Source organism: Crocuta crocuta, unplaced genomic scaffold, assembly GCF_008692635.1.
Source record: "Crocuta crocuta isolate KB4526 unplaced genomic scaffold, BGI_CrCroc_1.0 scaffold693, whole genome shotgun sequence".
Lineage (NCBI taxonomy): Eukaryota > Metazoa > Chordata > Mammalia > Carnivora > Hyaenidae > Crocuta > Crocuta crocuta.
Window position 1 is genome coordinate 565,189 of NW_027527545.1, and position 15,026 is coordinate 580,214.

The 15,026-nt window shown below is 56.2% G+C and overlaps 2 protein-coding genes across 2 annotated transcripts; both read left to right on the plus strand.

Annotated features, from left to right (window-relative positions):
• The first annotated feature begins 2,777 nt into the window (after window positions 1–2,777).
• Window positions 2,778–15,020, plus strand: PRKACA (protein kinase cAMP-activated catalytic subunit alpha). Its single transcript, XM_077765500.1, has 10 exons — window positions 2,778–2,828; window positions 7,757–7,818; window positions 8,114–8,242; window positions 10,172–10,270; window positions 11,184–11,266; window positions 12,048–12,174; window positions 12,276–12,371; window positions 12,441–12,563; window positions 14,331–14,495; window positions 14,838–15,020. Exons 1-10 carry the CDS (start codon window positions 2,807–2,809, stop codon window positions 14,961–14,963), a joined length of 1,032 nt encoding a protein of 343 aa, XP_077621626.1. The 5' UTR covers window positions 2,778–2,806; the 3' UTR covers window positions 14,964–15,020.
• SMIM46 (small integral membrane protein 46) lies at window positions 4,449–4,662 on the plus strand. Its single transcript, XM_077765508.1, has one exon. The coding sequence runs from the start codon at window positions 4,469–4,471 to the stop codon at window positions 4,619–4,621; it is 153 nt and encodes a 50-aa protein (XP_077621634.1). The 5' UTR covers window positions 4,449–4,468; the 3' UTR covers window positions 4,622–4,662.
• Window positions 15,021–15,026: the final 6 nt, after the last annotated feature.

Genomic DNA, 15,026 nt, shown 5'->3' on the forward strand with positions numbered 1-15,026 from the left:
CGCCCCCCTTAAGCATTTCCCAGAGCCACCTCCAGCATTGTTTTTCCCTTGTATGTCACTTGGCAGGGGGGACAGGATCTTTCTGGGTCCCTCTGCCCCTCTCTCATCCTGTCACTCTGCGTCTCTGCTGGTGTTCCCTCCTCCAAGCGAACGTCTGGCCCTGGCTGGGGTAGCAGACTGTTTATGAACCAAGAGAACTGCTTCAGTGCTTTAAAGCCAAGTTGGGCCTATCTTGCTGGGATTCATGCATCTTCTTTCCTGGGTGGTGGGTAGGGGGGCGGCAGCAAAGCCCCTTCCTCTCTCCTGGTATGCCGTGAGCTCTAGACTTCTTGGAGTGCCCCTAAATAAATGGTTGTTTCACAACTGAGGCTCTGTCATTCACCCAGTTCCCAGGGCTTCTTTTACCCACTCCCGGCTCAGAATGAAAAGTGGCGTATGAAGTTCCTGGGTTTACCAGGGCGCATTCAGCTTGAGCTAGGATGGTGAGAAAGGGGACTTAAGGCTTGACAGTTGGGGAGAATAGTGAGTGACATCTAATGACTTGCCTTGCCGAGGGACAGATAGATTCTGATCATTCCCAGGGCTCAGCCAGAGAGAAGCCTGTTTCCCCCTCGGCCCCCAAATTATGTTGGCCTTTTTGGCCCAGAGAGATTCTGTATGTATTCAGTGTGTATTCTGGAAATGCCTTCAGAAATGGCCTCAGGCCCCTTCCTCAGTTCCTCCAGCTCTTAAAATGTCATCCTCCGTAGCTGGAGCTTAGCTAGGATCCCCTTCAGAAATAGAGCTGAAAAGGGAGACCGTGTCCAAAACACCCTGATCTCAACCCCCAGCATCTGAGTCCTCTGGATACCCCCTCCCAGAAAGATCCAGCCATGAAACCCAGGGAACTTTATTCCCACGCGGATTCAAATGGCAGAACTCAGAATCGCCAAGCAGCCATGAGAAGGCCTGACATGTCACCGATGGGCGGGGGACAGGGAGGCAAGTGCCTGTAGCTGAGTGCTTGATGACAGAAGAGCAGGTGGGTAGTGACCAAAAAAGGTCTGGGCATAAGCTTGGAGGGGACTAGGCAGAGGGGGAGGGGCTGGGCCCCCAGCAGGTGAGGCTGGCTGGGAGGTGGAAGGTAGATGCCAGCAGCTATATGTGCAGGAACTCAGCTGAAAGTTGGGGAGATGACATAGTCGTGGAGAACTTTCAAGGCATAGCAAACACGTGCAGCGTGAGGCGGGAAGCCACACAGGGAAAAGGATCCCCCCGGAGAAAAAGATCCGAGGCTCTGGAAGGAACCACTAATTCTCTCAGAGCGCAGGCTAGACACCCAGGAGTGGCCTGTCACAATGAAACAGAGCCACTATTTGCTGGGCATCTAGGATGCGCCAGGCTAAATGGTCTCCCTAGATCTATCTGCTTGAGTGATTTTTATAACAGTTTTATCTGAATTTTCCAAACACACCGAGTTTGACACAGATAATGTCAAAGAGGCAGATTCACATCCAGATCCACTTAACCAGCCAACTTCCTGGACCCCAGCATTGCCCAGCCCAGACATTCCCAGGCCTCCTCCCTGATTCTTACTCTCTTCACTTGTATTTTCTTAATTTAAAATAATAAGGTTTTGAGCCACTTCCGTTCAGACACAAACTCTGATCTCTCCTAGGCAGTCCTATAAATGAAATCAGGAGACTGCTGCATCCATTACAGTCTCTGTGATACACATTAAATAAAATATAATGTAGCCGGAAAAGCAAAAACATCTTCCAGAATCATTTCAGGCCCTGCCACGGGGACCCTGGTCACACTTCGGGAAATGCCCCAAGCTGTGCTTCCTTCCAGAGACTTGCAGGGGCTCTCAGAGAAGGAACTATAAGATGAAAGACGAAGCCCCTTTTCGCTTTGAGGCTCTGATTCCAACCAGATGGAATTAGACAAGATTTGCCCTCTTGTGACTATGGTGGGGTGCCCATAGGGGCGGGGGCAGTAGCCGAGCCAGCCTGCAGGGGGCACCTGAATTTCATCTGTCAGCTGCCCGCCTGACCTGCGTCAGGAGAGTGCCCCAGCCACAGTAGGCACCTCTTAGGCGTCCTGCAGACCCCGCGCTGCTCTCTCCATGGCAGGGCAGGACAGGACAGTGCCAACTTCCTCCCGGGAGGCCGGGGATCTAGAACAAGCCCTGGTGAGGTGGCAGAAGCCTGGACACAGAGATGCCAGAGCCATGGGCAGGGGCCCGAGAAAGATGCTACGAGAGCATATAAAAAGACCAAGCCCTGGACTCGGAGCAAGCTGGAGAAGGCAGTGGCCCCAAGAGGCCTGGGGGCCGGGCGGCCAACTGGAGCTCAGGCCTTGGCTGGCACTGGCCATTGGCACCCCTGGGAGCTGGCCCACAGGAGAAGGGGCAGCACTGGTGAGAGGGAGCCCCCAGACACCCCTCTGGGTCCCAGGGACAAACAAACCCAGGCTCTCTGAGAATTGCCCCTCTTCCCCCCACCCCCTCCCCGAGAACTGGGAAGAAGTCTGTCTGAGAGGAGCAAACACCTGTGCACTGGCAGTTGTATGGGTGCCCAAGAGGGTCCTGCCGAGGCAGCTTTTCCCTCAGCCCGGTCAGGCCGACAGAAGCTTGAGGGTCCTGTCTGTCCCTCCCCTGCACCCACTGGTCCCTAAGTTAGGTTTCTCTTCCTGCCACCAGCCCCCAACTCCCTGCCTCCCCCTATGGATGGGGCATTAGGGATGGGCAGCCAAGCTGGTACAGCAGGTCTCGTGAGCCTTCCCAGCCACCGTAGCCTCGGTGCCCTCAGAGGAAGACTGAGTGATGGCTTCCAACCCCAGCGATGGTGAGGATGAGCCCTGTTGCTATAGCAACTTCCCAGGCACTGTCTGCCCCTCAAGCCAGGAAAGGGCTGCAGTGGGGTTGAGGGAACAAGGTGGAGAGGAAGAGTCTGTGGACCCTCGGTGCGCCCTGGAAACGCCTCCTCCCTTACTAACAACCCTGGCCTTGGGGGCCTGGGGAAGAGCAGAGGTGTGTGTGGCCCAGTTCAGACAAGGGGAGGTGGTCCACCCAGAGTAGGGGCCCAGCTCAGACCGAGGCGGTAGAGTGGTCCAGCCCAGTGTTGGGTTAAGCTCAGAACGGATGTCGGTTCGGCTCAGTGGCGGAGTCCCCGTCATAAGGGATGATGGTTGAGTACAGAACAGGGGTCCATCCGACTGGGGAGTGACCCAGTCCAGGATAGAGATCTAGTTCAGAGTAGGGGTTGTTCCAGTCCTGGGTTGGGGTCCAGCCCAGAGTAGAGGAATCACCCAGCCCAAAGTAGGGGCCCCAGCCCAGGTGGGCAGCCTTGTCCCAGAATTCCCAGGAGAAACAGGTCTCAGGGGGCAAAGTGTGCTGAGATTGCGGGTCTGAGGCTGGGCTCCCTCCTCGTGCTGTGGCCCTGGTGGTTTGAGGGGTGTCTGGGGTTCTCTCCGTTAGCCCAAATCGAATCCAGACCAGAGTGGAGGCTGGCAGTCACCCCCCACCCCTGTAGGAGACACAGGACGGGGCGGGGGTGGGGGGGGAGAGTGGTTTCACAAGCCGGAGGGAGCCGGCTGGGTGTCCCTTCTCTGCCACTTCCTGTTGTCATCAGGGGCCACGGGTGCTGAGCACTTTCAGGGAAGCTGCCGCTGACCCTCCACTCTTTGGGGGATCTGGAAAGAAGGAGGAAGATGGTCAAGGCTGCCTCCCCCCTCCTCCACCCCTAGGTTTAGCCTTTCGCTTCCGGTTGGACTCTCATGGCTGAAAGCAGAGCCAAGCTCAGGGCAAGGTTTGACAGAGGCCAAGGGCATGCTGTGATGTCGGTCCCCTCTCTGCCCCTGCATAAGAGCAGGACAAATCCAGATGTACCCACTTTTCCCTTGGGGTGCCAGGATCTGGGGGCTCCAGGTTCAAAAAGGACTTAGGGAAGGAGACAGGGTAGCCCTTGGCCTTCCGCCCCCCCTTCTTCCTTCCCCATGCCTTTCTCTCCAGCCGCTCTTTGAGCTAATTAACGGGGCTCTGGGGCCTCTGGGGCCCCCAGGGAGCCCCTTGCTGCTGCCTGGGCCTGAACCTTAACTCCTTCCCCTCTGCCCAGGGGGCACTGCCCTGGGCACATCTGGTGCCATCCTCTGGGTAGTTCAGCACCCACTGAGGAAGTCGGGACCTGGCATCTTGGGAGCGGTGAAGTCTCTGGAACAGGAAGTTAGCTTCAGCACTCCACCCCTAGGGCAGCCAGGCCAGCCAGAAGGGACACCCTCAGGAGAATCTTCCCGCTGCCTTATGCCAAGGCAGGGCCTTTGCAGACCTTGGCCAGCCAGGAGCAGGTACCTTTAAGTGCTTCCCCGGCAACCAGCTCCTCCTCCCCGGTCCCCCGAGGCCCTCCAGAGGAAGCCAGCTCAGAGGCTCTGCGTATTCCTGGTTTCCCTGCAGAGGGAAGATTCCAGGGAGAGCCTAGGGCAGCCTGGGATGGACGTGGGGTCAGGCAGTGGCCAGGGCGGGGACTCGGAGACCACCTTCCAGCTGTGGCTACAGCTGCTCCTCTGGGCCCACCTGACTGTCCGTTTCCTGGGCTACCTGCACCACACCTTCTGGGCACCTAAGGCGCAGCCAGCACCCTGAGCCTCCCTGGCCAGGGGCAGATGGGTCCCAGCTCACCCTGTCCCTCTCTGCCCCCCCATTGCACCCTCTGCTGGAAGAGGTAGGAAGCAGAGGTGAGTACGGGGGCTCCAGGCTGGGGTTCCTCCCCACATTGTGATCCCTCTTTCTCTGTCCAGTCCTTCTGGCACTGCCCCCCCCCACACACACACACACTGTGCCCGAACCTGGCAAGCCAATGGCACCAGAAGGGACACAGCCTTGGCCCTTGTATCCTTGGAGAGTCAAGAGAAGAGCTCCACTAGGACCTAGGCACCCATGGAGCCCCTCAGTGGGGGGGCCAGTGGACGGCCAGAGGCGCAGGCCCTCTGAGCCAGGAAAAAGCAGAATGTGACAGTTCTCGGGGATGGCCGAGAGCAAGGAGGGAAGCAGGACCAGGCACCCACCTGGATTCTGTCCCACCCCTTCCTTGGCCTTCTTGGGTAGGCAAAGGTGACGTCCAGGAGGGTGCCCTCTCCCCCAGCCTTCATCGGGAACTCAGGGTATGTGTTTGGAGGTCTCCAAGAAAGGTGCTGTGTGTCAAAATAGACCCTGCTAGTGAAAGCACTGGATCTGGTGCAGCCCCCTGGTCCCCAGCAGTTGGTGGCCCAGCCAAGTACCGGCCTAGAACTCCTGGCCATTCCTCAACCGCCCCCTGCCTGCCCAGGCACTCATTCTAGGGCTTTCATGGCCAACAGTCTCTCCTGCATCTGCCGCCCTGTGGCCCCGTGGAAGGCTTTTCTCTCCAAACCCTGAGCAGCTCTTGGGGACAGTGGGAGTGCTGGCACGGTGCATGCGGAGCCCGGGAAGGTGACAGGCAAGGCCAAGTGCATGTGTGCAGGACCCCTCGGGTGGCAGTCATCACAGGAACCGCAGGGGTTGGGAGACCGCTCTGTCTATGGGCCACCCCGGTGCACTGCCCCCAGGGTTCATCCTGTGCGCAGTGGGTCCTGCAGGCAACCTGAGGCCTGGTCAGTCTTAACACGCGCGACGAGCATAGCAGCAGATCTGACCCAGCAGGGCAGGAATCAGGCGCAGAGAGCATTCAGCCCAGGACTGGCCCACAGGAAGGGTCCCTGAACAGCAGCGAGCCTGGCCCCGGGTGGTGGTCACAAGGACAGGCCTTACACGGTAAGACTCCATCAGACTCGTCGGCTGAGTATCCGACTTCAGCTCAGGTCATGATCTCACAGTTCACAAGTTCGAGCCCTGCGTCAGGCTCTGTGCTGACAGCTCAGAGCCCGGAGCCTGCTTCGGATTCTGTGTCTCCTTCTCTCTCTCTGCCCCTCCCTTGCTCGCACTCTGTCTCTGTCTCTGTCTCTCTCTCTCTCTCAAAAATAAATAAACATTAAAAAAAATTTTTTTTAGGGGCGCCTGAGTGGTTCAGTTGGTTAAGCGGCTGACTTTGGCTCAGGTCATGATTTCATGGTTCGTGGGTTCGAGCCCCGCGTCAGGCTCTGTGCCGACAGCTCAGAGCCTGGAGCCGGCTTCAGATTCTGTGTCCCCGTCCTTCTCTTCNACTGTTTCGCTCTCTCTCTCTCAAAAGTAAATAAAACATTTAAAAAAATTTTTTTTAATAAAAGAATTCATCAGACTGTACATTTAAAGTCTGAACAGTCGGGGGGTGCCTGGGTGGCTCAGTTGGTTAAGTGTCCGACTTCAACTCAGGTCACGATCTCATGGTTCATGGGTTTGAGCCCCGCGTCAGGCTCTGTGTTGACAGCTCGGAGCCTGGAGCCTGCTTCAATTCTGTGTTTCCATCTCTCTCTGCCCCTCCCCTGCTCTCTATCAAAAATTTTAAAAAGCAAACATTTAAAGCCTGAACAGTCAGTGCACCCCCTGTATTTCATACCTCAATTTTTTTTATGTTTTTTTTTTTTGAGAGAGACAGAATGTGAGCAGGGGAGGGGCAGAGAGAGAAGGAGACACAGAATCTGAAACAGGCTCCAGGCTCTGAGCTGTCAGCACAGAGCACAACGCTGGGCTCAAACTCACAGACCGTGAGATCATAACCTGAGCCGAAGTCAGATGTTTAACCAACTGAGCCACCCGGATGCCCCTTATATTTCAATTTTTTTTTAATACTTAAAAGCAAAATTAACAGTTGCCATTAATAAACCCCATACCAGCCACTGTCCCCTTTGCCAAGATTAACTCCCTCAGTCCTCAGACCCACCCTGCTAGATTGTTACTGTTATTATCCCTGTTTTACAGCTGAGGAAAAACTCTGGCCCAGAGAGGTGAGGTCAGTTGCCTCAGGTTGCACAGCTCATCAGAGACCAGGATTTGAACTTGATCTCATCCCGGAGTCCTGGCCCTTAAGTGCTTTGCTGGGCTCCTTCTCAGCCTCAGCAAGAATGCCTGTTTTCAAGCCTCAGTTTCCTAGGGTGTTAAATGTGAAGAATGGGTAAGAGGAAGGTTGGTGGGTAGGCCAGATGAGATAGTGGAGATAAAGCAGCAGATCCAGGGTCCACCAGGAGGCCTTCAACGTTAGCCGGATGGCGATGTGCGCCGTGGAGTGCTGAAGGGCCCACGGGCGTGGGTATTGGGTAAGGCTCCCCTTGAACCAGCTCTGGAGCAAGGAAGGGCCCCTGGACTGCAGAGGCAGGAGTGGGGCCAGCTGGGGGCCAAGGCAACAGCTGAGCCCCCCCAAGGGCGCCTGCTACTCGAGCCCCGGAGGCCTCCACCCAAGGCCCGGCCTCCCCAGAGAAGGGGCTGGAGGAGCAGCCAAATCCCCAGGCTATAAATATCTTGGCTGGCGTCGGCCCTGGCCATGGAATGTCGGTCAGAACTGGGGCGAGTGGGGGTGGGCTGGCCTGTGCGCCACTCTCTGTACCCCTAAGAGTAACCCCTGAGTCACCTTGTACCCCATTTGGGACGAAGTTGAGGTTGGATCCCACTTCTCTGAGTAAAGGGGTCCCCGACCCCAGCCCACATCAGGGGCCCCCCCAAAGCTACCCTCCAGCCCAAGCAGGGCGCTTGAAGCTACTGGGAAAAGGTCGGTCTCTGGGTTGAGACAGCTGCACCCCACTTTTCACAAATGGGCATCTCCCCAGGAATAGCCTGGGCCCACCTTGACGAGATCGAGTCTCTCTCTCACTCTCTCTCTTTTCCTTGCAGTGAAAGAGTTCTTAGCCAAAGCCAAAGAAGATTTTCTTAAAAAATGGGAAAACCCTGCGCAGGTAAGCGCCCCGGAAGGAGTGAGCCAGTGGCCCCCCCATCTTCCAGCTGTGTCCCCACAACATGGCGAGGAGGTTTAGGGCTACGTGGAGCGCCCCAGGCCTGCCCCCATTTGCTCCCTCGATGCCTGTGGGGGCTCCTGGGTGGAGGCACCCAGTCACCCACCGCCAGGCTCTCCCACCCCACCACCCGCTTCCAGCTGGTGGCCCCTGCCNTGGCAGAGGGCATGCCCCAGACCTTGACCTCGCAGGCCACTTGGAGGGGGCCCCTGACCCTCCCAACCCCCTCTGCCCACAGAATACAGCCCATTTGGATCATTTTGAACGAATCAAGACCCTCGGCACGGGCTCCTTTGGGCGGGTGATGCTGGTGAAGCACAAGGAGACCGGGAACCACTTTGCCATGAAGATCCTCGACAAACAGAAGGTAAGCCCGGCCCCACCTGGAGGCCGTGTCCCGTCCCCCCCCACCGGCAGGCCTGCAGTCAGGCCCTTCCCACCGCCTGGGTGGTCTTCCCCCGCTCGCCACCATTCACCGACTCTCTCCTGAGCCTTCATGAGGTGCCAGACCCCGGGGGCAGATGGGCCCTTGCTGCCTTCATGAAGCGTCCCCTCCACACCAGCCGCTGCTGGGAATCCAGGCGGGGGACGCGGCTCAGACACCCAGCCCATGCCGAGGCAGCCACAAGTCTTCCATCTACACAGCCCTTATTGCTGTAAATATTTTTAAGACCCTACTTGACGCTGGAGCTGCCGTAGGGTAGCAGTGTTCCACCAGAAATGTCCCACGAGCCACGCGTGGGTTTAAATTTGCCAGAAACCCCATTTAAAAAGTAAAAAGAGGGGGCGCCTGGGTGGCTCAGTTGGTTAAAACTTCCGACGTCAGCTCAGGTCATGATTTCATGGTTTGTGGGTTCGAGCCCTGCATCAGGCTCTGTGCTGACAGCTCAGAGCCTGCTTCAGATCCAGGGTCTCCCTCTCTGCCCCTCCCATGCCTGCTCACCTGCTCCCTCTCTGTCTCTCTCTCTTTCAACAATAAAAATAAATACATAAATAGTAAAAAGAAACAGGTAGAATTTATTTCAGCAGCGTGCTTTAATTAAGCCAGTGTATCTACGATATTATGATTTCAACGTCTGTAACTAGTATAAAAATATCATTGAGACATTTTATATTCCTTTTTGTCTGTATCAAGGCTTCAAAATCTAGCACATGTTTTACCCTTATACCTCTGTTCCAATGTTAAGTCTTCTCTAGAAAAACCAGAAAAAGCAGAGAAGTTGGAAAAGCACATTCACATAGCCCAAGCTGTTCCAACGAGTAACTGCATTGAGTGTTTTTAAATTTTCATTTTAGAACCTTAACATTTTTTTTTAATGTTTGTTTATTTTTGAGTGAGAGAGAGAGAGAGAGAAAGTGCAGGCGGGGGAGGAGGAGAGACAGGGAGGGAGACACAGAATCCAAAGCAGGCTCCAGGCTCCGAGCTGTCAGCACAGAGCCTGACCCGGGGCTTGAACCCACAAGCCATGAGATCATGACCTGAGCCAAAGTCGGACACTTAACCGACTGAGCCAACCAGGCGCCCCAAACCTTAAAACCTTAAACTCCCTTCCCCAGTCAACTAGCCTCGTTTCAAGTGCTCAGCAACCATACACAGCTAGTGTAGACCATACTGGGTAGCACAGGTGTCGATCCATGGGATCGACAACTACGAGCAAAGCAGAAAAAGCCCTAAATGGCAGATGAGAGCCAACCGAGGGGCTGCATACATGCTGGCCTGACACCGACTAGCTGTGAGTGACCGTGGGCAAATCACTTCCTTCTCTGCATCTGGATCTCCCAAAATGGATGTTCACAGTGCATACCCTTCAGGGCTTTTGTCACTGTGTGTGAGGCGCCCGCTGGAAACGGCTGAGGGCTGAGGAGCAATTAGCCTGGGGTTTGAGTGGCTCTGTGGCGGCTGCTCCCGGATGCAGGAAAGGTATTTCTAAACAGCCCATCTCTCAGGCATGACTCACACTTGTCTTTTCAGTGTCAGCTTAGCTGCCCCTTCCTCCAGGAAGCCTTCCCTGACTTCCCCCTCCCCCTGACTTTACTAGACACCTTATCTGGGCATCCACAGGCCCCGAGCTTCCCCCAGCACGGCTCTGATGCCTCTGATCCAGGAAGCCTGGGGACTACTGTTCTTGCCCTGAACTACGTGCCATGCAGGGACAGGTAGCCCCTCAAGGCTCCACAGGCCACGAGCACTCAAAGGAACTAGCACAGCCCAGGCACCTCCACTTCCAGGCATCGGGGGGATGAGGAGGACCCTCTCCCACGCTGTTCTCTTCGCCCTCCCTTCCCACCCCTGCAGGTGGTGAAGCTGAAACAGATTGAACACACCCTGAACGAAAAGCGCATCCTGCAAGCGGTCAACTTTCCTTTCCTCGTCAAACTCGAGTTCTCCTTCAAGGTGGGGTCCCCACATGTGGCGGCCGGGGCCACTGCTGGCGGGTACAGCCTTTGGGCTCCCAGAGCTGGGGCGAGGGCCAAGGACAAGTACTGGCTGCCCAAGGAGGCAGGCCCACTGACAGGAAGGAAGGAGAGCCCCAGAGAAGGGATGCTAGGGGACCGGAGTCTGCCCGAGACTCTGGGAGACCCGTGTTCAACTCCTGGGCCCACCAGCTGCTCACTTGAGAACCTTGGCCAAGTCACCCAGCCTGGATGACACCCCTCGAAACGGCCTCTGCCTTTCACCGCAAGCACCTGGCACATGCAGCCTGGATGCAAATCCCCGCCCTATTCACCTTCCAGGCTATTTGACGCTGGTGAGGGACTTCACGGCCCTGAGCCTCAGTTTCCCCACCTACAAAATGGGGATCATAACGGTCCCCCCCGATGGGGTTGCCGTGACCGTTCCGAGCACAGCGTGAGCACCCCACCTGAGCTATTTTGGGTGCTGCCCGAACCTGTGACTACAAGATCTGGGAAAAGCCATTGAGGCCTGAGACCCGGGCAGTTACAAGGGCCCCATGCGTGGTTGGAAGCAAAATGGTCATCTCAGGCTTCAGTCAAGGCAGTCTCAGACATGAGCCACCTGGAGTCTGGAGTCCTCTCTCCAGCCCAGGCACGCTTGGCTGGTCCCTTACACCCCACCCGCCGGCCCCCACTTTCACCCCCTATAAACAGGAAGACAGCTACCCCCTTCTTCTTCACGGGCAGAAGGAAATGAGGTGGGTGCCTGGCTCTCAGAGCAGACTTCATACGGGAGCCAGGATTGTCACTGTCGCTTTATTTTGTAACACCCACCACGTAAGGGCACCAGGCCTTCAGATGGGGCCTCAGGCTGAGGGAGCGGGGCCCTGATCAGCCACTGCTTCTCACAGGACAACTCGAACTTATACATGGTCATGGAGTATGTGCCTGGCGGGGAGATGTTCTCACACCTGCGGCGGATCGGAAGGTTCAGGTGAGCCGGCCCGCCCCTGCCACGATGGGCCTGGGTGCGTCCGCGGGTGTCGTTCGTGACCGAGCCATCCTGGGGTCGTAAAGTGGGCTCTCCGGGCCTGTCTGGGCTCTTGTTCCCGCTGATCTGAGGAATCTGGTTCCTCAACCACCACAAAACAAAACAAACAGGGGGACTTTGGTTTCACCCTGTAAGTTGGCAGTTTCAGAACGTACGCTGTTTTACCTACGTATATGGAAACGCGCTTGACGTGCAACAGAAGGCACAGGTGTTCAGTGATCTGGTCCGTGAGTGGTGACAGTTGCGCACGCCTGAAACCACCACCCGAAGCACCACACAACGTCTCCAACACCCCAGAAAATTCCCTCGACCCCCTTGCCTGGCAAATCCTTTCTGGTTTCTAGCACCGTGAATGTGTTTGGTCTGGGTTTGGCCGTGTTATAAATGGAACCACACAGTCCATGTTTCTGTGGTTCCTTTCTTCTCTTGCTTCCCACAATCGCTTGGACATCTAGCCGTGTTGTTGGGTGTATGTTCCTCATAGGTCCTGGCAGTGGGGTTGGGTACGATGCCATTGTATGAATCTACGGCGGCCTGATTCTGTCACTTGGCCGACGGACCATCCGGGCTCTTTCCCGCTCTGCCTGCTCCGCTTACAGATTTCCGAGCGCTGGGCTGGAGGGCAGCCTATAGGCCCAGCTGCTAGACCATCTGGGGGTGGGCAGGTCATGCCAGGGGTAGCCACCCGCACTCACCTCTCTCCTTCCCGATTGTCCCCCACCAGTGAACCCCATGCGCGCTTTTACGCGGCCCAGATCGTCCTGACCTTTGAGTACCTGCACTCACTTGACCTCATCTACCGGGACCTGAAGCCGGAGAACCTCCTCATCGACCAGCAGGGCTACATTCAGGTGCCCACCGGGCCGGGCGAGGGGCAGGCCCCGGGCGGCCAAAGGCTGGAACCGCCCTCCCTCCTTCCTTCCTGGCCAACAGCCCGTTCTTGTGCCCGCAGGTGACGGACTTCGGTTTTGCCAAGCGTGTAAAAGGCCGCACCTGGACCTTATGCGGGACCCCTGAGTACCTGGCCCCGGAGATCATCCTCAGCAAAGTAGGCACCATCCCACCCACCCCACTGCCCCAAGCCCCACCCCCCCNCACTGTACCCCCCTCACTGTAGGGTTACAACAAGGCTGTGGACTGGTGGGCTCTAGGGGTTCTCATCTATGAGATGGCCGCTGGCTACCCGCCTTTCTTCGCTGACCAGCCCATCCAGATCTACGAGAAGATTGTCTCCGGGAAGGTGAGGCCTAGGGAACAGCAGCTAAGCCCCCTGACAGACCCTCCCCACTAGTTCCGCTCACCACAGAGCCCTGCTTATTGCCAGAACCATCTGGAAGTTCACAGAGGCAGGCCAAGCGATGAAGCTGGGTGCAGCAGCCATGTTAACAGGCCAGCACCTCACGCGACCCCCCATCTAACCTGGGACCCACACCCCTCAAACTTCAAGGGCTTCCAGAATCCCGGGCCTTGCCTGATCACCTCTCCAGCCCAGCAGGAGGCTCTGCTCACTTCCAGTCGCCCCACTGAGCCTGCACAGTAGCAAAGAGACCGTGTGGGGTTCCCACGTGCCCCTCCAGACCCTGCGGGGGTCACTTGGGGTCTGCGGCCCACGCCTTCTACCCCAAACGCAGGCTAACTCTCAGGGTGCAGGTGGAGGGACAGAGCGGTTACGCGGTGCAGTGATACATGCCCACCACCCCACGATGCACCCCCACGGCTCTACCCCAGCACTCTGAAGGAGTGATGAGCTTCAGGCTTGGAAACGGGAAGTGTCTGCCCTGGGACCACCCCCTTCCCCCGGCATCATCAGAGGCCCCCAGGTCTCGAGATAGCTTGGGAACCCCACCTCTGCCCTCAGCTCACTACCTTGCTGGGGGGACCCAGCCATCTTTCCATCTGGCCCAGGAACTAAATGGGAGCAGCTCAGCCTGGGGCTGCCGACCTGGCTCCAAGTCCCAGCTCTGCCTCCCACTGGCTCTGAAACCTCGGGCAAGTGCCTTCACCCCTCTTAACCTCCTCTTACTCATAGGAGAATGGGGGGCCCAGACACCTGCCTCTCAGAGAAAGAAATCAGCTGCAAGGTGGGGTCACTAAAACGGGAAAGATGAGGTGTCTGCCACCAGGCAGAATAGAAATGGCAAAGGAAATGGCCCAAAGTGGGAAAAGAAAAAAAAGAAAACTGCAGGCACTTCTGAGGGGGGAAGAGGAGAAGATGAGCATAACTCCGTTCTTTGTAGCATTTTACAGTTCCCACGCACCCTCGGCGGTATTATCTCCCTCATGCAACTCTGGGATATCTGCCTCGTGCCAGAGAGGCAGGCGCAGGCCCAGAGAGGTTAAGGCCCATGGCCAAGGTCACACAGCATGTAAAATGTAGAGCATTGCTGAAAGTCCCTTCTTGTAGCTACAAATCCAGTAACTACTTGCAAACAAAGTTTGGGCTCACAGCATTTGGGGACGTTTCTGGAAGAGTTAAACTGGACCTTAAAGAGAAGAGTCAGTCAGTGGAGAGAGGGGGACTCAGAAAAGCAATCGTTTCTCTCCTAACCATGAATATTTCAGAAGTCCCCGGACCCCCATAGAGGTGCCTTAGGAAGCCGTAGCTAAGAATGCAAGTTCTGGACTCCCAACAGACCCAAGACTCAAGACCCCCGTCCCGCTCCTCTGTGTGACCTCAGGCAGGCTGTTTAACCCCTCTGAGCCTGTTTCCTCTTCTCTAAAATGAGAAGCATCATAGCATTTACCTAAGAGCAGCAGTTCTTAAAGTGGCCCCCTGCGTATTGGCCTGGCTGAGGAACTGGCCAGGTATCTGGTTTCTCAGGCCCCACTCAGACCTCCTGAATCAAACTCCACTGGGCCCAACAAACTGTTACAATGGGTTTCTGAGGCACCCTCAAATTGGGGGCCCTCTACCTGGTAGACCTATGAGGCAGCAAAGGCTGCCTTCGGGGCTCCCCAAGCTCCAGACAACTTCCCCATCCTGTCTGCGTTAACCCCCTCTCTCCAGGTACGGTTCCCATCCCACTTCAGCTCCGACCTGAAGGATCTGCTGCGGAACCTGTTGCAGGTGGACCTCACCAAACGCTTCGGGAATCTCAAGAATGGGGTCAACGATATCAAGAACCACAAGTGGTTTGCCACAACTGACTGGATTGCCATCTACCAGAGGAAGGTGGGCCGCCTCCNGTGCCAATGGAGAGATGGAAAGGGAAGTGGCATTTGAAAAGAGGCCGCAGGCTCTGAGTCAACCGAGCTGAGACATCTTAGAGCAGTGAGGGGGTCTAGAAATGGGATTGTGGGGTCATTTGGCCACTCTGACCTTAGGCAGGAGACACCCCTCCGGTGAGTCGGCTGTAATGAGATTCTTAGGTTAATGGTGAGTTCACAGCCTAATGCTAAACTCAGGCCTGGGTCAGAGTAAGTTATCTCACAAATGTTAGGCCATTCGCATTTATTGTTGTAAGGATGATTATGTTGACTACTGAGGTCTGGGTGGTTCTTAACCCCTCTCCAGGTGGAAGCTCCCTTCATACCAAAGTTTAAAGGCCCTGGGGACACGAGTAATTTTGACGACTATGAGGAGGAAGAGATCCGAGTCTCCATCAATGAGAAGTGTGGCAAGGAGTTTACTGAGTTTTAGGGGTGTGCCTGTGCCCCCATGGGTTTTCTTTCTTTCTTTCTTTCTTTTTTTTTTTTTTTTTTT

What these genes read in the sequence shown, in the direction of transcription:
- SMIM46 (XM_077765508.1), top strand. Translation starts at nt 4,469, where the DNA reads ATGGACGTGGGGTCAGGCAGTGGCCAGGGCGGGGACTCGGAGACCACC.
- PRKACA (XM_077765500.1), top strand. Translation starts at nt 2,807, where the DNA reads ATGGCTTCCAACCCCAGCGATG. An exon ending in AACTCGAGTTCTCCTTCAAG is followed by an intron (nt 10,271 to 11,183) that starts GTGGGGTCCCCA and finishes TGCTTCTCACAG; the next exon opens with GACAACTCGAACTTATACAT. An exon ending in AGAAGATTGTCTCCGGGAAG is followed by an intron (nt 12,564 to 14,330) that starts GTGAGGCCTAGG and finishes CCCTCTCTCCAG; the next exon opens with GTACGGTTCCCATCCCACTT.